This window comes from Oryzias latipes, chromosome 9, assembly GCF_053564925.1.
Source record: "Oryzias latipes strain Hd-rR chromosome 9, Olatipes_Hd-rR_3.1".
In the NCBI taxonomy this organism is placed as follows: Eukaryota; Metazoa; Chordata; class Actinopteri; order Beloniformes; family Adrianichthyidae; genus Oryzias; species Oryzias latipes.
Window position 1 is genome coordinate 33,885,720 of NC_136245.1, and position 22,757 is coordinate 33,908,476.

Below are 22,757 nucleotides of genomic sequence, written 5' to 3' on the forward strand. Positions count from 1 at the left end.
AAATGAACGCATGAAAATGACGTAATGGAGGCGGAGACTGTCTACGTCACAACAAAACTACCCAATCTAACTGAAGACAAAAGATTGTATATGTATTATGAAGACACACTCCATCCATGTTATCTTGTGACACACATAAGTTTACAGTTATTAATTTTGGGTCTCGTGTTTTTTTATTTTAGTTACTTTGTTGTTTTTTATTTGAACATCTGATATTTATAACATTTTTGCATCAGGACATGGGTTTATTTTGGGTTTTTATCCATAGAGTAATGCATCTTTACACATAGAGGATCTTTGGCAAAGAGCAGCCGGGGAAACCTAAGGTGGAGTGGGCGTGTCTCTGTATGTCTGAATTTCAAGGAAGTTGTCGTTCTCGCGGCCGGCGGTGGTTGTTGTTCACGGTCGCCGGCGCGGAGAAAAGGCCGGTGGGGAAGAACCACCATGTCCGACGCCTGGGACAGATCTACAAAGATCTCCTCTCTGAAAGAAACTGTTCTGAGGAAACTTTGCGAAGTTCTGGACAAATCAAGCGTCAGAGGATGGAGACGGCTCGGGGAGATCGTCAACAACGACAGACGCTTTGAAGTCAGGTACGTTCACGCATCGTCTTCCGTTCTCGGGTTAACAGACAAACTTTGAGGCTTTGGGTCCTGAAAAAGTTCAGGAAAGTCCTACCAAGTTCTGAAAAGCCTTTAACAAAGGAGAACAGCGCCATGTTTTGTGGTTCTACACGTTTGCGTTCTTTCTCCTGCAGCTCCGACCACATGGAGATGTGCTCCCTGAGGGTCCTGGAGGTGGGAGGGAGCCCCAGCCTCATGCTGCTGAGGCTGATGGGAGATCGAGGCTGCACCGTGGGTCATCTGAGCGACTACCTGCAGACTCTGGGGAACACGGAAGCCCTGCAGTGTCTGAAACCACAAGGTTGTCTGCTGTCACTCACGTGCTTAGCTGGAATTCAGACCTTTCTGATGTTGAATTATTCTGTCAAACATGAGTCATACACACACCTGCAGAAACACACACCTATACACACCTGCAAAAACACACCTGCACACACCTGGAGAAATACACACCTGCAAAACACGCACCTGCTAAAACATACACCTAAAGAAACACACACCTGTAAAAACACACACCTGCAGAAACACACACCTGCAGAAACACACTTGCAGAAACACACACCTATACACACCTGCAAAAACACACCTGCACACACACACCTGCAGAAACACACACTTGCAAAAACACACCTGCACAAACACACCTGCAAAAACACACACCTGCACAAACACACACCTGAAGAAACACACGCCTGCAAAAACACACCTGCAAAAACACACTTGCAAAAACACACACCTGCAGAAACACACACCTGCAAAAACACACGCATGCAAAAACACACCTGCACAAAGACACATGCAAAAACACACACCTGCAGAAACACACACCTGCACAAACACACCTGCAAAAACCCACCTGCAAAAACACACACCTGCAGAAACACACCTGCACAAATATAACTGCACAAACACACCTGCAAAAACACACCTGCAAAAACACACACCTGCAGAAACACACACCTGCACAAACACACACCTGCACAAACACCCCTGCACAAACACACCTGCAAAAACACACACCTGCAAAAACACACACCTGCACAAACACACCTGCACAAACACACACCTGCAAAAACACACACCTGCAGAAACACAGCTGCAGAAACACACTTGCAGAAACACACACCAATACACACAACTGCAGAAACCCACACCTGCAGATGCACACGCCTGCAGAAAGTTTTGCGGTTCTTCTGACCCGCCACGTTCTCCGCCCCCTCAGCCCTGCAGATCCTCCTGCAGCCTCAGTCCGTGGCTCTGCTGGTTGGACACAACCTTCGCCTCAGCTGCCTCGCCGTGGGGAAATCTGACGTGCAGTACCAGTGGTTCAAGTCCCGAGAGGAGGTTTGCTACCACACACACGGTTCCGGACTTCTCCCGGTTTTCCTGCGTCCGTGTGTGGATGACAGGCTGCAGACATTTCTTGCGTCTCCACCTCAGGTTCCTGGCAGCTGCTCTCCTGACCTGCTGATCAGCTCCGTCCAGCTGAAGGACGCCGGCTTCTACATCTGCAGGGTGAACGGCGAGGGCGCCTGTGAATTCAGCCAGTGGGCTCAGGTGGACGTCCTGAACGTCGGGGTGTCTTACGGTCAGACTTAGGGTTTCATTTCTGAGGAATTCACCTTAAAGCCCCCCGCCCCCCTCACTTTGTGATTCACTGTGGTTGTGTCCGAATTCCCACCCTAAATACTAAAAACACCATGTAGTGCCCTGGATTTTAAAAGCTATTGGGACACCACGCTCACTACGTGTTATTTTTTATAAATGGCAGATATGACATCATCGATTTCAAAAGGTTTAAACCTAACTGATATGAGTGTTTTGTGACGATTATTTATGGTTGTGTCGGAATTCCTCCCTACTTCACTCTATAGGGCGTTGTTCATTTTCCAAATCTACAATTCCAAAATCCAGAGCCCTAGAAATTTCCCAGAAGTCTCTGCAAAAAACCAGTGTGCATCGATGCTCACCAGATCTGTGAAAATAGACCACAATGCATTGCGTCGAAACAATTTTTTCCCCAAAAAGTATCATTAAATGTATTTTTTTTAATAAATCATCAACATTTTTATCAGACTCATAAATAATCATCGCAAAACACTGATATCAATTTGATTTGAAAGTCCTAAAATCGATGATGTCCTTTCCGTCCTTAAAGAACAAATTAGCGAGCGTGGTGTCAGAATTGCTTTTAAAATTCAGGGCACTAGATAGTTTTTTAGTAGTTAGGGGTTTGCATTTCTTACCTTTTGGTAAAACAGTTTTTTTTCTATGAGAGGAAAATTGGCTCAGAACCGAACTTCCCCTCTGCTCCGCCTCCTCCAGGGCAGAGCTACCACTCCCTGGACGGACGGTTGAAGCTGGTGGTCCAGCCGCAGTCGCAGACGCTGCACGCCGGGGAGAGCCTGCAGCTGGAGTGTGGCGCCGTGGGGCGGCCCATCCCTCGATACCAGTGGCACCGGAACGGAGTCCCGGTCCCGAACGCCACCAAGCGAAAGCTCTCGGTGACCTTTTCCCGTCTCCTCTTCCGAGTCGATCAGATTCCTCGGCTGTAGTTTAACCAGACGGCGTCGTTCCAGATCCCTCACGTGGCGCCGGATCACGCCGGCAGGTACCGCTGCGAGATCAGCAGCAGCAGAGAGAGGATGTGGACCAACGAGGTGGACGTCTCCATCGGTACGTAGGGCGCCGTTTCCTGATGCCTTCAAGGACAGCAGGTTTTCCGAACGTCTGCACAGTTCTCATTTGCTTCTGCTCTTGATTGAAAGCGCCGAGGATTTCGGTGAAGGTTTCAGAGCCAGAGGAGGTCTCTGAAGGTAGAGTGGAGAGCTGCCTGCATGCTGATGTCACTACTGCTGAGGATTATGGGAAATTAACCCAAGCCAGCCTTTCTGTGGGTTGTTTGTAGATTCTGAAGGGACTAATATTGTGGGCTTTGATGAACACTCAGGATTTCTGTGTTTTTTGTCTTTTCTAAGAGACGACAGAACCCATGAAAATATAAAATATGAATCTGTAAAGTGTGGTCGTCAAAGAAAGAAACGTTAAACGGGAGACTTGATCGTGTCTTGGGCTGCACGTTCTCATTTTAGCGTTCGTTCAATTCTGGTTTCAAAGTCGTGCAGCTTAAAGACTCTGATGCTTTGATCACTAACATTTGTCTTTTGAACGTTAAGGTCTGCAGGGATTTACTTTACGGCGTCGCCTGAGATGTTTGGCGTCCCTTCGACGTCTGCTGATGGGTTTTTGCGAGGCTCCTTTTTATCTTTTCATGGGTTTTGCATGAAATAAATTCAAAAAACCAAACTTTATGTTTCTGTTTTTGCTGTAATCTGTAGTTGCATGAACATTCTGATCCGTTGGCCTCTGATTCTCCCCCGTTTAGTGTTGAATGCTTGGAACGTCTGGAGTCTCATCGGACTCGCTGCTTTGGCCGGTTGGATTGTGACCCTGGTTCTGTGTTTTGTTTTAGTGTCCGGTGAATATTTCCTGAACAGTCTTCCAGAGAAACTTTACGGTGAGTCTCTTTGAGCTTCTTCCTGGTCACATTTTCTCATGACAGGAAGTGAGCCTGCAGAATCCAGACCCCAGAGGCTACAGGTTGAGGACCGCGATGACATCATTGGTCGGACATGGGTCGTTTCCACAGAGCGGTTCAGATCGGTCCAGTATTTTGAGCGTTTCCATTATAAAGAGGACCGGTTAGGGCGGAGCTACTGTTAAAACCTGTTTGAGTAGCTCGCGTCGTAAAAGTGCTAGACGAATAAAGTTTGATTTGATTTGATTTGATTGGCTGAGGGTCATTTCGATAACAGAAAGCACCATGGAAAGGTTCACCTGAATAGCCTGGCCTGTTTTAAACTGGACCGGACCGCCTGATTGTCCTCAGTGTGATCCTTCCTCTCATCATATCTTATTTGATTGTATAATCATTTCATTGTTTTTCCGTATATGTAAATGCCTGACGAGGTTTCCATCATCAGAAAAGAATGGTCACCTCGCCAGGCATTATCCTGCCTATACCACGGTCACGTGTTCAGTTCAATGCAGTTTTATTTATTATCACAACACAGTCGTGTCAACGGGCTTTAGTGGGATTTAAACGCAGCGATTAGTAAAAGGTTTAAATTGATTATTAGAGGATTATTGTTTTTTGCATTTGACTTTGATGTGTACGTAAGGGAGAAATACACAAACATCTGTTTTTCATACCTCTATGTTGTCAATAACTTTAATTGAAGGGATTCCATTTTTAGACAAAGTTTCTACTTTTTCTTCAACTACAAAAAATTCCATTCAGACAGGGGTTTAAAAAGATGGGCGGAGCTCCTTTGGACTCGCCAACCACAGCGTGCTTCAGTTTCCCGCCCGTTTTTTGGGAATATAAAATAGATTTTCATCACCCTAACGACCGTCTGTCTGATATTGAATCCCAGCAACCGACAAAGTGGCGCTGCTGATCGGCAACCTGTCGTACCAGAACCACCCGCAGCTCAAAGCCCCCATGGTGGACGTGTACGAGCTCACCAACCTCCTCCGGCAGCTGAACTTTAAGGTCGTGTCGCTGCTGGACCTCACGGAGTCGGAGATGAGAAACGCCGTCGACGAGTTCCTGCTGCTGCTTCACAAAGGCGTCTACGGTACTTTCAAAGACATTTCATCTTCATTCTTTTATTTCTTCCTCACCGTTATCACTTATTTTAACTGATGTGGCTGGAAAATGTTTAAGAGAATGAAAAACTGTAAATGAGATTGTGGAAACAAAAAGTTTGTTGGACCTTGGTGTCATGGCGCTCCATCCCTGTTCAGGTCTGCTGTACTACGCCGGTCACGGTTACGAGAACTACGGGAACAGTTTCATGGTGCCGGTGGATGCCCCAAACCCCTACCACTCGGCCAACTGTTTATGTGTGCAGAGCGTCCTCAAACTGATGCAGGAGAAGGAAACGGGCCTGAATGTCTTCCTGCTGGACATGTGCAGGAAGAGGTGGGTCCTTTCTGGACTTCAACTTAAGTTTGTATGAGACGCTCAAACCAACCGTTACCGCCAAAGAAAAGACAAAGTTCAAAGTCTCAGCTGTCCTTACGGGTGGATACGGGCTGTCTGTGGGGGGCAAACCCGTACGGGGCATGCAGGTGACCCGCGACATATGTCAAGGTGGTCAACCGCTCAGTGAACCCGTAGAAAAAGATGTTCATGCACATTTTTTATTCATTTATGCAACCAGGTTTATGCGTTCAAGAACCTGTGTTCACGCTATTAGCTTACGGTGATCACACTGGACTGTCGCATAGTACTGGGTACTAGCACATGTACCTGGTACTGGGTACTAGCACATGTACTTAGTGCCCAGTACAAGTTACCTATACCTAGAACTGGGTAGTAGCACATGTACAAGGTACATGTACCTGGTACTGGGTACTAGCACATCTACCTACTACCCAGTTCTAGGTACATGTACCTTGTACTGGGTACTTTCTGGTGGATCTTGCTCCAGGCGTTTTCTTTCACAGCCTTACTCCAGAGCTTTTTTAAAAGGTTTTGCACTTTTGTGAATCCATACATCACTAGAGTCCCTGATTGGTCAAAGTTTGACCTGGTTTAACTTTCAATGCATGTTTCGTCCGGAGAGACCTCAAACGATCGTAGTAACTTGAGTAGCAACACATGAACGCTTAAAAACTGTAACATTCGCACATACGTGCATTTACATAGACTTTTCGCGTTGCGGAGGCCAGTGTTAACAAATCTTTAGAGTAAAAAAGGCTTTAAGTACAATTTGATGCACGTAGAGCCAAAAAACTGACCTAAAACTGTGCATAGCGACACGTGAACGCAAGAGTTTCGAACTCGGAAGTCCGAAACGTGCATTTACACGCATATACTTGGATTTTTCATTGGAAGCGGTCACTTGAACACGTGTTTCTGGGGCCGGTGTGAACTTGGCTTTGGAAATGAGGAAACCAGGCAATCATAGTGTCGTTTGCGTGGACAACCCACTGCCGTCCTACGGACACTTAAGTATCGCATCCACACCCTGTGAGTGCAGCATTTGTGCGCGATCACTAAGGAGCCAGAACTCACGCCTCACTAATCACTAGAGTGAAGCGTAAAAGCGTAAGGACGGCCTACGGCCGCATCACCCGAACGCCATATGCGTGGAACGTCCTTACCAATACTTCACGATACACTTACTACAAACACGGCAATGGTACGTTCCATTTTCATGACGGCCCTTGAGGTGGTCGTACGAGCCTTAAAGGAATTGAAAGACTCACCTGCGCTCCCCTTAAGAGGTAGCCGCTCCTCTCTACGACCCTCCACGGGTCAACATACGGGTCAGTCCCCCTGTGAGAGCATGTGACGAAGGCAGTCTGGTCCTCTGAAGAGTGCGGCGTAAATGCTGACTGAACCAAACCAAACCAGTTCCCCGATTCTTCACGTCTGTTTAAGGCTGTTAACCCAAAGTTTTAGATATGAAACATTCCTGGCTAAATCCGTCTGTAGACTTTTGTCCCGTGTCATCGCTTCTCCAGGAATTTCCACGATGACAGCACGCCAAACATCGTCCTGAGAGTGACGGCCAACATCGTGTTTGGATACGCCACGTAAGCGCCGTGCCTTGGTTGAAACCGTAAGTGTGTGTGGTTTCTGCTGCTCAAACGTTGGATTCGCTGTTTGGCTGCTCAGCTGTCAGGATGCGGAGGCCTTCGAGCTGAGCTCCACCAGCTTCATCAATGGAGTGTTTGTCAAGTTTCTGAAGAAGCGTCTGCTGGACGATGAGAAGATCACCGTGGTGCTGGACCGAGTGGCCGAGGGTGAGAGATCCCAGTTAGTAAGGCATCCATTTTCCATACATGGTATGGCCCCGTCCTATATCAAATACCTCATAGTCCCTTACCATCAATAAGAACACTTCACTCACTAAATGCAGGACTGCTTGTGGTTCCTAGAATTAGTAAAAGTACAGTTGGAGGTAGAGCGTTTAGCCACCAAGCTTTTTGTCAGACTAGCTAGTAATTAGAGAATATTTACTTTACTGTTAACATGTTTGAATTAAACTTAATAACAACAATGAGTTGCTAGTAGGCTGCTCCAGATCCTGCCTGCATCTTAACCCATCTATGACCCGACCCGACCTATGACCCGACCCGACCCTTGCACTACACACACTTCCAGGAAAGATCTGATCCCATTGCAACTAGATCCCATTTAGGAGTTTTTTACCACCAAGGAGGGTCTTTGGGCAGGGATGTCCAGTTGAGTTTCATTCTATCACTTTCTGTTCTTTATGATTCATGTTTATTATCCAGTTACCAGTATGAAGCCCGTTGAGTCGACTGTTGTTGTAAATATTGGGCTATATAAATAAAATTGAATTGAATTTTCTAAAAGCCCCCGTATCCCTTTCGGGGTCACCAGAGCTTAACCTGCCTACTGTTGGGTGAAAAAACTGTGGGTTTCTTTTAAAATGCTAAGGTGTTCCTGGAGGGTTCCAGAAGGGGGCGCTGGCCCACGTGTTGATGGGGTTTGTTGTTTAATTCCAGCGTGCAGACTGTTGTTTTTCTCTTGCAGACATGGGCCAGTTTGACGCCACGAAGGGCAAACAGGCTCTGGAGATCCGCAGCAGCCTGTCTGAGAGGAGAGCGCTGACCGACCCCATCGTGTCTGGAGACGGCCACGATCTGGCTCACGTTCACAGCCGCCAGTGGGCCAAAGCTCACGGTAAGTCTTTCTGATTGATGGAAAAACTTTGCCCAGTCAATATACTAAACCAGAGTTTCCCCTGTTTTCTGGGCTAAACCCGCTGACATCCCTCTCATCTTGTACGATATAGTTTTCCATTCGTACCCCCTGCCTAAAGAAAGTTTTCCTCTTACATTTTCTCTCACTTGCAATGAACAAACATTGTTGAAGGCTTGAATGAAATCCTAAAAAAATGTACTCTGATCTGAATCTACTTTGAAATCATGAATATGTTTTGTGAGGAAACTTGATCAAAACGACGTTTTTAAAACGCCATTGTGGCATTTTTCTGACGATGGAGGACATAAATAAACAAAAGTAGGCATAAAAAAGCAATTCTGAGTATTTCTTTATTCAAACTGCTGTGAATCAGAAGCAGAAGAGAAAATGCTGCTGGAAGAAGGTCGTATTTGTGAGATAGAAAATGCGCTGGGCGGGGCCACAAGCTCTCAGCAACAGAGAAGGGAAGGGGGGGGGGGGTTGCTCTGCGAAGAAATGTCTTGATTTTGTCCAAAAATCAGTAGTTGAAATGTTTGACTCCGTGTCCAGAGCTTCCGGAAAGCATGTGTCTCAGCTTTGACTGCGGCGTCCAGATCAAGTTGGGCTTCGCCGCTGAGTTCTCCAACGTTCTGGTCATCTACACGCACATCGTGAAGAAGCCCGCCGACATGACCTTCTGCCAGGCCCACGTCACCGACTTCTCGCCGGTCGTTTCCCTTTTAAGTCGAATCTATTTGGTGGTGTTTCTGCTTTGTTCTCTAAACCCCGGGTTTGGTTCTGCAGGACCTGGATGTGGATCCTAAAGAGATGAACAGAGAGACTCCAGAGGAGACGGGGATCTACCTGCTGTCCAGCAGCCTGCCGCAGCACTGCCTCTACACCCGCCTCAGCTCTCTGCAGAAGCTGAGGGTAAGGATGGGCGCTCGCCCCCACGCTTTTCAGCATCTTCTCTCTCTGTGAAGAAGGATGTGAATCTATTATTAAACGTCTAGACGGAGCGCTGCGCCAGCTCCTCCCTGAAGCCGCGGCTGAACAGTAACAACCTGCTTTTCTCTGCTTCTGCTGCCGGGACGATGATAGCAGGGCAACATTCGGAAGACGGGACGTTTAGACCTTTAGTTATGGTGATGGAAGCCAGCTTTAGTTCTGCAGGCGGAGAAAAAATAGTAAAAAGGATCACTGAAAAGAGTAAATACAAACACACTGATTTAATCACACATTGCTTTGATAATAAAAAGAATAATGAACACATTTCTGGAAATCGGGTAGAAAAGATTGAAATGATGTCCTAATCAGGAGGACAGTTGACTTCCAACCTGTAATCAGTTGTTTAGAGAAAACAACGGTGCAGTTTGTTGAAGTGAAAATGAGAAATGCCAAGGCGGGAAGAGCTTCTCCAAGCAGCTGGGAGTGACTGCAGGGACTCCGGTTGTTCTGCGCAGGACTAAAGCCAACCTCTGAACGCCGTCAGGGTCAGACCACTGCTCCAAAGAGGCCACCGCTGACGTGCTCCGCCTCAGCTCACAACGCTTGGTTTGGGTCCTGAGTCTTCCAACAAGACCCAAACCAAAGCAAGCAGCTCAGGACACCCCAGCCGGGCCAAAACCAAAGCCCTGGACTGTTTTCAGCCGGTTTGTCTTCTCGTCCAAACCTCACACCGGGCATTTCAACGCACCTTTAGCCAACAGTGTTTACACTGGGCAAGCAGGGAGGGGCTTCCTCTTCTTCATGTGCTGTTATTAGCGCATGTCCAGCACCTACGGTGGAGCGGTGCAAATCTGCTGAATGTGGCTCCAGCCGTTCTCTTTCACAGCTCTATTCCGATGCATGAAACCCTTGACGTCGTAGAATTCCAGCCAGACACAAACCGCAGTTATCAATTCCTCCTCCATGATCCATTTTCACTTCCATGAATAAAAAGAGATTTGACCGTACCATTTTTGACAATGGTACGTTCCATTTTTATGACTGAACCACACGCCTGCGCCCCCCCTTAGGATGCGGGAGCTCCTCTCTGCGACCCTCCACCCCTCGTACGGGTCACGGGGGCGTGTGACTCCAGCTTAACCCTAAAGTGTGACCTTCGTCCTCCGTGTCCCAACAGGAGGAGCTGGTCTTCACCGTGTGCCTCCAGGGCACCTTTGAATCCATGGGGGAAGAGCCCCCCATCCACTGGACCAAGAGCGTCAACATCAGGAAGCCTCTGATCGCGCGGCTCGACCTCCACCGGCCCGTGCGCCGGAACAGCTGCCTGCAGACGTGCCTGATGCCCCACAGCCCCTGCCACAGCCCCTGCCACAGCCCCGGGCCCGAACACCACGCCCACCTCTACCACGGCTCCGGCCAGGCGCCGGACTACAGCCGGCTGCTGTCGCAGCACCACTTCCTGGACGTGGCGGACCTCCCGCTGGGGGCGGTGGGGGGCTGCGGGACGCCCTTCGGTGACAGCACCAGCCCGTGTGGGATTTCCAGCTCGCCCGGCAGGTTCAGCATCCCCATCGAAGCCAGCGACGACATCAACGAGGTGCAGACCGTGTTCATCAACAGCCTGCAGCTGCAGCCGCAGTGAAACGGAGGAAACGATGACGCTTCCTCTGGATTAGAGGCATTATTCTGCTGCTGTAATTACTCTCTGTACCTAAAAGTCACATTTTATACATTTATTTTGATTTAAATTAAAAGAATATAACTTATCAGTCAATAGCTGCTGCTTTTTCTTTTGTTTGCTATTGTTTCCTTTACAGAAAACAATCAGAAAAAGTTTCTTGAATTTGCCTTCTGTCGGCCTAAAACACAGTTTTGAGATGTTAATAAATCATTAGTAGTGAAAAAAGTCACCCTCCAAAGAAACCTGATAAATCTCATCTACTGGACCAGGCGGCTGCTTTTATTCTGGAGCAGAGGAAGTTTGGTTTATTTGAAATAAAAATAGTTACGGTTGTTCAATGAAATCCTTCAAATTTTCTTCTCTGCTTTTTACAGCTGAAAGACGACGACAGAGTAGAAGAGCAAACTTAAAAAAGTTCTGGCAAAGAAATGTAAAATGTTTAAAAATATACTTACTTTAATCTTAGCATTTAAAAAGTAAAATAAATAGATGTAGAACTAACCCTCTTTTATAGATTTTGAATGTTAAGCATGAATTATTTTGCATTTATAAAAGGATGTAAATGTGCACAAAAACAACCAATCAGGTGTCGTCTTCACTTTGGAGTCAATCAGATTCATGTTTGATGAGTGAGTTTGGTTCTTTTTATCAGCCGTTGTGGTTTTATAACTGTTTTTCTGTCCAGTGTGAGAGAGCAGCACCCTGAGGTGAGCAGCACCCTGAGGTGAGCAGCACCGTGTTCCCAGGGTGTTACGTTACCGACATGAGGCCTCCCGCCTGCACAGCCGCACTTCCTGCAGAGCTGGTGTTCAGTTCACTACTTCTGTTTTCTGCTACAGAGAGCCGGAGCCTGGATTACGAAACATCGTTTTATTCCATTTCTGCCATTGTTTGTCGGGTTGATCTTAAAGAAGGTCAGAAATGTGGTGAAATTCTGCGTTCAAAGGGGAAACATCCAACGTTTCTCTACCGACCAATGGGATAGCGATGACACAACCAGTCTGTGCAGCACCACCACACCAAGACACAGCGGCGCTAAAATACTATGTAATACTATGAAATACTATAAAACTTTGAATTTTCCAGTGACAGGGAGACCATAAACATCGTGTCTGGAAGATATTATATTAGACAGAAAAATTTGGGAAACTACGGAAGAGGATTAGGGCCACAGAGAAAGAAAAAAAAAAAGAGCATAGAAAATTCTTACTTTATTCTCAGAATTTTTTCTCAGATTTCTGAGATTAAAGTCAGAATTTTCGATGCCCTTTTTTTTTCTTTCTCCGTGGCCCTGATCCCTTTCCATAGAAAACAGCATCTTATGTTATATAATTTTCATTAGAGCAAATGTAAACTCATGTCACCCTAAAAACAAAACAAAAAAACTAGAAATGAAGACTTTCATTTTGGTGTCGACACACGCAAAAGCACCACCGGTGTGTCAACATGTTCTGAGCATCAATCAACGTTTCCATGACGTCAGTCAACATTTCTACACCTCTTTTGCTCTTCCTTTCCTGTTCAGTCAGAAGAAAATAAAGTAAAATCGTTTGTGGACAAACTAAAAAACGATCACTCCAAATAAGAATCTTGATGGAAGGAAACATTTTTGAGTATTTGACCAAGACGATTGTGACATTTTTCCTAAAAAGGGGTTTTATGTATTTATTTATTATTTTTAAATTTATTTTAGAATTTAGACTTTGAGTTCTACATTTTTTTTTATCTCTTTTTGATCACAAATGTAAGTCTTTCAGGCTTTTTATTGAGAGTTTTTTCTCTCCCTATAATTTAGACCATTTTCCCTCTGTTTTTTCTAATCTAGTATTGAAATTTGTTTTTTTCTTTTATTTTCAGAATGGAATAGGCTCTAACAACGTTGTGACTCTGAAAGGGATTCGGCGAATTCAGAAGATATTATACGGAGTTACGTACAAACAAGTACAAATGTTCACATTAGACCAGCAGGGAGGGGCTTCTATTCCGTGTTCTACTGCTCACTTCTTTAAAACAAACGTTTGCTTCCACCGACCTCGACCGTACCGCACCACGTGACCAATAGTCAGGTTTTGTGAGAAAAAAGCGATCTAAACCGAACAAATAAAAGGAAAAAAGTACTAAAAACGGACTGTTTATGTCTTTTGTAAGTGACCATAGTATAAGCGGGTTAATGGGCTTCGAAGTGCGCATTATTATAAAGAAACGCACTTCCTGGACGGAACCATACTCTGCTTCGCGTAGGATGGTTTGTTCCGCGAAGTGCGTTAATTTCTGATAATGCACACTTTGTCCGCCATTAACCTACATAACCGCCAAGTCCGAGTCCTTGATTGGTTAAAGTTTCACCCAATTTAATTTTAAATGCGCAAACGGCTGCAGGTTTTGCACATAGAGTCTAAAATCCGACTTGAAACTTGCGTCTACTTGAATCGTGCATTAACATGCGTTTACTTTGACTTTTAATCGGAAATGGCCACGTGAACGCGCGTTAGCTCGATGTGAACGTTCCATAAAATAAGAACAGAAAATTCTGAATTTGGTACCAGAAATTTTTACTTTTCTGTAATTTGCTTCTCTCTTTTCCAGATTATTGCTTCTGTGCAATAAACTCCTTCTTTTTGTCTGTCTGCCTCGTTTCTTTTAGAGGCAGGCGGGTCAAATTGGACCCAAACATCTTCTCAAACATGCCCTGCAGAGGTGACCTTAGATAACCTCTGCAGAACATCAGAACGGTCCTTTCGCGCACGCGCAGACTCTGACAGTTCCAGAACCACAGGACGGGGATGCGTCCTGACGGGATCACAAACACAGAGATGTCCCATGACGTCACCGTCAAACCGGACGGGGGGAGGGCGGGGGCGCGCTCGTGCGCGGCAGCTGCAGAGAGGAGCGCGCGGCGCTCCAGAGGACGCAGGATGAAGACCATGCCGGCCTCCTGGAAGCTGCTCCTGCTCCCGACGCTCCTCCTCATGACCTCCTGCGGACGCACCGACACAAGTAAAAGCCAATTTCATCTGAATTCTGAACGGTTTACGCGGGTTTGGCTCCGTTTCTCCCGCTTCTTCTTTAGGGGAATTGTAAGGGTTAAAGTTTATTCATGTATTTTTAATGCTTGTCTGTAAATGTCTGCGTTTAAAGGCCCAGAAAGACATGAATCCACTCAGAACCACAGGTTTAGGACCCTCAGAACCTGAACTGAGACCTGAAGGACTTTTTTCCTGTTTGGTCTTTTAGTCTAAAACACTTGACTTGAACTGAAATTACATCTGCTCTTTGAAGGTTAAACTTCCTGACACAAGTGCGCCATTTCCAGTTTGCAGTGTGAAAGAAAACAGAAAAAGAAAAGACTTGAGCCATTTTGACCATGAGGGTAACAGTCTGCACGCACATCAAATGTTTAGTTATTTTTTCCGGTATTGGCCGTAACCCGCACAAATGATTGGGGTGACTTATGTGTCGGGAGCAGCATCAGAACACACACACTGCCAAATTACTTTTATTATTTATTCCTAATACCCTCTGATGGATGTGAGTGTGGTTTAAGAGGGAAAAACTATGAAATGAGGCACAGAGTATATAGAAAATATGATGAGATGCAAAGAGCCGCGTGCCTATTGGTCGAGAGCCGCGTGTTCGCCACCCCTCCACTGAAGGAACATTCCACTGCACCCAGAACCGGGTCCTGTTCAAAAACCACAGGACCTGGACTGCACAAACCTGAATCATATTATGATTTAGATAGTAAAGAATACATTGAACACATTCTCTGAGTTGTGAAACCTTTATCTTATTTGTGACAGCTTTCTGTTCACAGCTTTATCACATTTTACGCACTGACCTGGTCTTAGGTGGTGTCAGCGCGTAAAATGTGATAAAGCTGTGAACAGAAAACCAACTTCAGCATCGTAATTAATGAGAGGACCCGTCTTTTGATGGTGATGCTGGAGTTTTTACCGTTTGTCACTATTCCAGAGGTTAAATCATGACAAATATAAAAAATGATGTTTGGTAAAAACATGTCAAACTCATTCTATGTTTCTTCTTTGACATAACTTTATTCTTCACTTTTGGTAAGGACATGATTGATTCCTAGTTTTTCTAAACACTAATCAGTACTTATAAAAAAAAAATTCAGTTCATTTTGAAAATTCCTTTAATTCACGGCTCAAACTAAAATTCAAAGTTTGCTCCTTTTCTTTGTTTTTCTGCTCATTTGATTCCCCCAACATCTGAACTCAGACTAGTAATCGGATTACTGGTAACAGTAATGCTGCGTTCACAACAAACTCTCACGTTCCCTTTGGCACCATTTGGTGGTTCAACTATTGCTTTTGCAAACAGAGACACTGGATCCAACCCAGACGCCTCCGGCATCAGTCCCTCCTCTGGCAGACCTAAAGAGGGAAGTTGTCCTTAAAAGTAAGTTTGCTTTTCTTCAGTTCACACTCTGAACTCTGAGACGTCAGGATCACCTTTGAGGCCCTTTTTGTGTCACACAGGTGAGAATGTCACTGAAAACATTGAGCTGCGGCAGCTGGTCAGATTATTCCTGGAGTGTTCCCTGACTGCCGATCAAAACAAACTTCCAAACATGACCGCTTTCTGGAGCCGAGACGGACAGGAAATTCCCGACAGCCGTCTGACGGTGGCGCTCGAAAAGGAACAGTACGGCATCCAACGACTGTGAGTGCTTTCGTGTGCAGGAACCTCACCTCAACTTTAGCATTAAACGAATAAAGAATATATAAATACATAAATAAAATAATAAGAGATAATAAATTCAATTTACCCCCCCCCCCCCAATTACATTTCTTTTTTAAATAAAAAAAATAAACACATAGAAAATAAAAATAATACCTAATAAATAAACTACGAGTATTCTGGGGCAGTAAAATGCAACAAACTTCATTTAATTGAACGATGGAAAATCAGGGCCAGTTTATTTACAAAAACTTTTTTTTTAAATTTGACTTTAAAGTCATAAATTTACAAGAAAAATGTCAGAACTGTTAAACTACCGGAATAAAGTCGTACCTTTACGACTTTCAAAGTTATGCGCTAAATTTATGACTTTCTTTCTGGCAAATCTATGCTTCTGAAATTAAGTATTCTATGCACACACAAAAAAAACAATTTTGAAATTTAAATACTAAAATCCGAAAAGATATGATTCATTATTTGTTTTAGCCAAACAAACTGATAATAAGATTTTAGGGGAATATTTTGTCAAATTAGAATTTAGTCTTTTTAAGATTCTGATTAATTTGGTTTCTGACTTTTTTCTCTAAAATGGTCAGCTATTTTCAAAATCGTAATCATCTTCCTCTGGTATTAAACAGTTGTCGACAACAATTTTAAACCATTCCTAAAGTTACACTTTTAACCATTTAATGCCTGTTGTCGCAAATATGCACCAAACCACATGAAAGCAAAAATAATAAAATAATTTTTTTTTTTCATTGCTGGAAATAAATTCCCACGTCAAAGGAGTTAAATTCAGATTTTAGGGCTCTTGATTTGATTTGATTTAAATGTTGTTTTTTTCAAGCAATAAAAATAATTGAGCAGTACAATGAAAATTGCAAAACAATGTCAGATCTCAAGTCAAACACTGATTAAGAAATGAAGATGATGTTATCGTCTTGACAGTGTTAATACTCATAATCATAATAATTCATTTAGACCCTCATGTCACATTAGATTCATTAGATATATTAATAGGATCTAAAGTTTATAGTAGAGTAGGATTTCTTGCTTGAAAGGGAGTTTTATAATCCTGTTAATCTTATCAAATTAAGTGGAGATTACTGATCAAGATCAATGCGATCTTTGAAAAAATGAAACAACATTTTCATGTACTGTCTAGATGAGTTTTTTCTGCCTTTTCGAGTCACTTCAGTGGGATTGACTTTGGCATTTGGGGCAGAACTAGTGAACCGGTTCTGTCTTCACAGGTTCAATATCACCAGTGAGGAAAAGGTGGGAACATACTCGTGTGTGTTTGAGAATAAAGTCCGAGCAGACTTTGTTTTGGCCAGTAAGTCTCATCTTTGACCCTCTAAGTCTGTTCCCGGGAACGGCAGCAGCTCAGTGACCCTCTGCGTTTGCCGTCAGCTCCACGCTTCCGCGAGAAACGAGATAAGCCCGTGGTCAGCTACGTGCACGATTTCGTGGTGCTGCCATGCAAGATGGAAGGTAGCGAGAACGAATCCCTCACCTGGCTCTGGTTTAAGGGGAATGAAACCCACAAGGTGAGTGAAGGCCTTCCATCTTTGCCTGAATGTTGCTTTAGCCCTTGTGCTATCTTGTGGGGTCCAGATGACCCCACCCTTACATTGACGTGTTATACCTACCATGACAAAGATAAAGGATAAAGGTGGAGAGGATTTCATGTAATCCATTAACACCGGTGAAGATCACAAATCATTGAGGGAAAAAAGGTTCAGCTCACTGTCTCTTGGGGTCATCTGGACCCCACATTGGGAGTTAGGTCATCTGGACTTAGTTGGACCCCACAGTGGGAATGGGGTCATCTGGACCCCATAAGACAGGTATTGGCTTGTTCAGCCGACACCTGTCAAGACAGGTTCAGCTGATACTTGTCTTGTGGGGTCCAGATGACCCACTCCCAACGTTAACGTACCTTGGAGACATGTTAACCGTGGGGAGTGGGTCATCTGGACCCCACAAGACGAGTATCAGCTGAACCTGTCTTGACAGGTATTGGCTGAACAAGCCAATACCTGTCTTGTAGGGTCCAGGTGATCCCACTCCCAACGTTAACGTACCTTGGAGGCACGTTAACGTTGGGAGTGCTATCTTGTATCATCTGGACCCCACAAGATAGCACAAAGATTATTTTCTGTGAATCCGCTTATGTTCTGTCAGGATTCTCTGCTGCTGGATTTTAAAGGCTGATCTAGAACGAAGTCGTCCAAACCTTTTGCAAAGAGGGCCAGATTTGAAGACTGCTAACGACATTTAGCCGTGGATGAACTTAAACTGGAAAACCATCAGCCTTTATTTTGTCTGGACCCGACTGGAGACTCAAATTGTCATGATTGTTTGCACGGTTTCTCAGGACCATTCATTCAATAGCTGCCCGTCCCAAAGACGCTCCTTTGCTTAGAGATACAAATCTCCCGGGAGACATGGTTGTCCAGACAGAGTGCGGTCCGAAGCCTCTGCCCTAGTGCACACCACAAACACGTCCGGCTGCTCTGAGGCCCCTGAAAACTTAACTGCAGGCCAAACAGTTACAGTTACTGAACAGTGGTACTCACACCGGTCACGTATGACTCCAAACTCCCACAGGAAGTCTCCGAGCGATGTGTGCCTGATTGTGCAACGGTACGAGCACAATTGATTAATCCGTGCGCAGGGATCCTAAAACGAGACAGGTTTCTGGATTTTGACCACTGAGAAGGCTTTGAAGGCAGATCAGAAGACGATCAGATTGGGACTGTAACCGTGTGGTGAGGTTGGATAAGGCCCATTGACTCGAAGAAGGTGTTGATGTGGCTCAGAAGTGGGGCTCTCGTTAATGTTTTATAGACCGATTTCTTAGGAAGTCCCAACGCAGAAGGTTCTCACAATCAACCTGAACAGAGTGGTCTTGTTCTGCGTTATAACCGGTGAGGGAGGAGAACGGCGTTCCTCTGTCATTCTCTTCTGGGCTCACTTCTGGAGGTTCTCCTTTTCTTGGTTTTCATGAAAGTCCAGCTTCAAGAACCTCCGTCAGTGTCATTGTTGTTTCTTTGTTCTTGTTCTGATTCTGGTTCTGATTCTCCTAGCTTATGTTCAGTGTTCAGTGGGAGGCATTTTTTTCTGCCCTCCTCACATTCATGCCTTGCTTAAAGTCCCCACACCGCAGCTTTATTTAGCTCCAATAAACGGAATTCCAGCAGATTCTAAAGCGGGGAAAAGCAGCTATTTTGCAGATATGCAACACATTACCAACGTGACGTGCTGGCATCGGTGCCCGGATGCTTTTTTTCTGCTTCTGCCATTGGTTTGGTTTCCTCTGGCATGATTTTGTCTGGTTCTTGTCTGGTTCGAGTCGGGTTTTAGTCTGGTTCCAGTCTGGTTCTTGCCTGGTTGTAGTCTGGTTGTAGTCTGGTTTTAGTCTGGTTCTAGTTTGGTTCTAGTCTGGTTCTAGTCTGGTTGTACTCTGGTTCTAGTCAGGTTCTAGCCAGGTTCTAGACTGGTTCTTGTCAGGTTGTAGTATGGTTGTAGTCTGGTTGTAGTCTGGTTGTAGTCTGGTTCTAGTCTGGTTTTGTCAAGTTTTAGACTTGTTGTAGTCTGGTTCTAGTCTGGTTCTAGTCTGGTTCTAGTCTGGTTCTTGTCTGGTTCTAGTCTGGTTGTAGTCTGGTTGTAGTCTTGTTTTAGTCTGGTTCTGGTCTGGTTTTAAACTGGTTCTAGTCAGGTTCTAGCCAGGTTCTAGACTGTTTCTAGTCTGGTTCTAGTCTGGTTCTTGTCTGGTTCTAGTCTTGTTCTAGTCGGGCTTTAGTCTGGTTTTAGTCAAGTTTTAGTCTTATTGTAGTCTGGTTCTAGTCTGGTTCTTGTCTGGTTCTAGTCTGGTTGCAGTCTGGTTGTAGTCTGGTTCTAGTGTGGTTGTAGTCTGGTTGTAGTCTGGTTGTAGTCGGGTTAGTCTGGTTCTGGTTTGGTTCTTGTCTGGTTGTAGTCTGGTTGTAGTCTTGTTCTAGTCTGGTTCTAGTCTGGTTTTAGTCTGGTTCTGATTTGTTTCTAAACTGGTGTTAGTCTGGTTTTAGTCAGGTTCTAGCCAGGTTCTAGACTGGTTCTAGTCTGGTTTTAGTCTGTTTCTTGTCTGGTTGTAGTCTGGTTCTTGTCTGGTTCTAGTCTGGTTCTAGTCTGGTTCTTGTCTGGTTCTAGTCTTGTTCTAGTCGGGCTTTAGTCTGGTTTTATTCAAGTTTTAGTCTTATTGTAGTCGGGTTCTAGTCTGGTTCTTGTCTGGTTCTAGTCTGGTTGCAGTCTTATTGTAGTCGGGTTCTAGTCTGGTTGTAGTCTGGTTCTAGTCTGGTTGTAGTCGGGTTCTAGTCGGGTTCTAGTCTGGTTTTAGTCAAGTTTCAGTCTTATTGTAGTCTGGTTCTAGTCTGGTTCTAGTCTGGTTCTTTCCATTTTTATGTCTTCCTTTGTGGTAATCATTGGAAAAGGAACGTCAGACTGGAGGAGACCATCGAGTCATCTTGTAGTTTTGCATTCGCCTGACTAAGTCCTGGATGTTAAGAGGGTCATGGGGTTCTGGAGCAGCCTGGAGTTTTGCATTTTTCCAACCTTTCAAATTTCAGAACACGTTCTAGGTCCAAATCCAAACCTTAACGTTGGGCTGCTTTTCCCCCTCTGGGCTGGTATCTGTCCATAGGAGCGAATCTCTGCTCAGCCGGATCGCTTCGAGATCCGCAGCCAAAACCTGACCAGCAGACTCAAGTTGATCAACCTGACCTTCGCCGATGCCGGCTTTTACTACTGCGCCGCCGTGTACGCCGTCGGTTCCACAATGAACCCCATAAAGCTGAAGGTCAGTCTGGAAATACAGAATGGAAGAAAATACTTTTTTTTCTTTTGAAATGAGCTGGGAGTGTTTTTGTTTTCTCCTTGGTTCTGTAGGTGATCACCTTCTGGGAGCCTCTGAAGCCCTTCATAGCCATCCTGATCGCGGTGGTGCTTTTGGTCGTCGTCATTTTTCTCTGCGAAAAACAGCAGTCCAAGAAAAAAGTGACAGAAGGTACCTGAACAGATCTGCACGGTCTGTGACCCTTAGTAATGCCCCTATGGGGGGGGGGGATAAGAGCTGTCTGCGGGTTAAAAATGGTCAAACTTGACTTCATACACCACTCCGGGAACCCGCGGGGCGAAAATCTTCATGCACAAAGTTTTTGTGTATTTTTTCAACCCCCCCCTTCAAATCTTACGGACTGCACAAGAAGCTTAACAGTGCTGTTCACGTGACACGTGTGCACTTCACCATTCACTTACCACACGCACGATAATGGTACTTTCCATTTTCATGACGATCCATTTCAAGACTTTCATTTTCAATTACTGTGATGCAAAGAGAAGCCTGTGATGAGTCCACATCATAACACTTCCACCTCTGTGCCTCACAGCTTGTGTAGACCTCCGTTTTTCAGACATTTGCTGAATATGCGACCTTGTTGTGCATCTTTTTTTTTAGAATCTTTTAGTACAATTTCATTGAGAGCTTAATTCTTTTTTTAGGAAATGAAGAGAATGTCGACCAAAACAACATTAAGTGAGTTTTTTTTCTGGAAGAATTTCCACATTTAAATGCCGAGTTGGAATCTGTTTCATTTTAATGTCAATTTCAGGCTGCAGGAAGAAGAAAAGGGAGCAGAAGAGGGTTCTTCAATGAGGCATCGCAAAGTTTAAAAGCTGATTTCAAACAGATTGCAGCAGATTCCGTGTCTGACCTGAAGAGGCTCAAAGCAAAAACTGTAGGAATGACTGTCTTCACACCAAAGCATAGCAGCAGCAGACACTCTTTACTCATCAGCTTCACTCTTCATATGTTAGTCACGCACATCCTGAGAGGAAACCACTTCTTACTTCCTGTGTTTGGGCACCTGAGCGTGCACACCTCCACTTTAGGAACCGTGCAAAATTCAAAGCATCTTCCAGCTTCTGGATGCCTTTAATGGTTTGCTTGCAGTGCCTTAAAATCCAAAATCCTCTGACACTTTTGAACTCGTCCTGCTTTTCAACACACTGTGTTCCCCTCAACATCAGATCCACACATATCCATCCTGTAATATGCAAATATTTCACAGTTTCACTGAATCCTCATCTAGAACAGATGCTTAACTTAACAAAAAATAACATGTATTTCATGAGTGCAGCAATAAACAGGAGTTCAGTTTACCCAGAAATCCAATAAAACGTGATTTGACCTGAAGGTTTTTTTTTTATAATCAAGACAAACCGGAAGTTGTTTTATTTTGAAATGCTTCTCCGTCCTCTAACCGCGGGACAAAGCTGGACTGTAGTACATCGTTCTGCCACCAGAGGGCGACAGACTGTAATATCTCGACTGTGGCTGTCAGGCACAAGACCTGCCGGCAGGGATAGTTACTAAAGAAAGAGAAGAAAGGACCTTCTGGGATCACAGCCCGAGCCTCCAGGGGTCTACACACCTGCACAGGTATGAAGGGGGAGGAGTCACCGCCAGCTTCAGGCAGTTCAATGATCATCTGGACTTTCAGGAGCAGATAAACTAAAAACTCCATGTTTGAACTCATCAGAAAAGTCATTTCCTGTTTGTCACACGATGCTTTAATGCTGGAGCTATTATTTGATTGACACACTGTGTGGGTGTGTGTACGTGTGAGCACAGTGGGGCAAAAAAGTCGTTCTCCATCTTAAAAAGATGAAAAGAGTTCTGTAATTTTATTCATAGCTACACTTCAGCTTTAAAGGAGACAGACTGAAAGGTAATGCAGGAAATCTCGTTTTAGGAATTGTAATCAAATAATTAGTTACATTTGTGAAAGTGAATAACTTCTGGCTATATGCATTACTGATGCTTGTTATCTTGTATAAACATATATAATATAACACCTGTCCACACCCCAAACTTCACTATGAACAAGAGCAAAGAGCTGTCTAAAGACACCAGAAACCACATTGTTGACCTGCAACAGGCTGGAAGACTGAATCTGCAACAGGTAAGCAGCTTGGAGTGAAGAAATCACCTGTGGGAGAAATTATTAGGAAATGGAAAACATAAAAGACCACTGAGAAT

At 44.7% G+C, this 22,757-nt stretch overlaps 2 protein-coding genes across 3 annotated transcripts; both read left to right on the plus strand.

Annotated features, from left to right (window-relative positions):
- The first annotated feature begins 277 nt into the window (after positions 1–277).
- malt1 (MALT paracaspase 1) lies at positions 278–11,071 on the plus strand. 2 transcript variants are annotated; one of them, XM_011478748.4, is made up of 16 exons: positions 278–593; positions 758–924; positions 1,846–1,967; positions 2,064–2,211; positions 2,949–3,127; positions 3,203–3,299; positions 3,392–3,439; positions 4,096–4,140; positions 5,060–5,263; positions 5,433–5,610; positions 7,161–7,232; positions 7,315–7,442; positions 8,200–8,349; positions 8,920–9,077; positions 9,154–9,279; positions 10,475–11,071. In XM_011478748.4, the coding sequence occupies exons 1-16, from the start codon at positions 445–447 to the stop codon at positions 10,937–10,939; spliced, it is 2,436 nt and encodes an 811-aa protein (XP_011477050.2). In that variant the 5' UTR covers positions 278–444; the 3' UTR covers positions 10,940–11,071. The 2 variants fall into 2 exon arrangements, with proteins under 2 accessions (XP_011477050.2, XP_023813953.1); XM_023958185.2 differs by lacking the exon at positions 3,392–3,439.
- Positions 11,072–13,733: 2,662 nt separating this feature from the next.
- On the plus strand, positions 13,734–21,911 carry emb (embigin). The gene is made up of 9 exons (XM_004072042.5): positions 13,734–13,975; positions 15,320–15,397; positions 15,478–15,661; positions 16,933–17,015; positions 17,093–17,229; positions 20,361–20,516; positions 20,606–20,723; positions 21,218–21,251; positions 21,328–21,911. The coding sequence occupies exons 1-9, from the start codon at positions 13,762–13,764 to the stop codon at positions 21,386–21,388; spliced, it is 1,065 nt and encodes a 354-aa protein (XP_004072090.2). The 5' UTR covers positions 13,734–13,761; the 3' UTR covers positions 21,389–21,911.
- Positions 21,912–22,757: the final 846 nt, after the last annotated feature.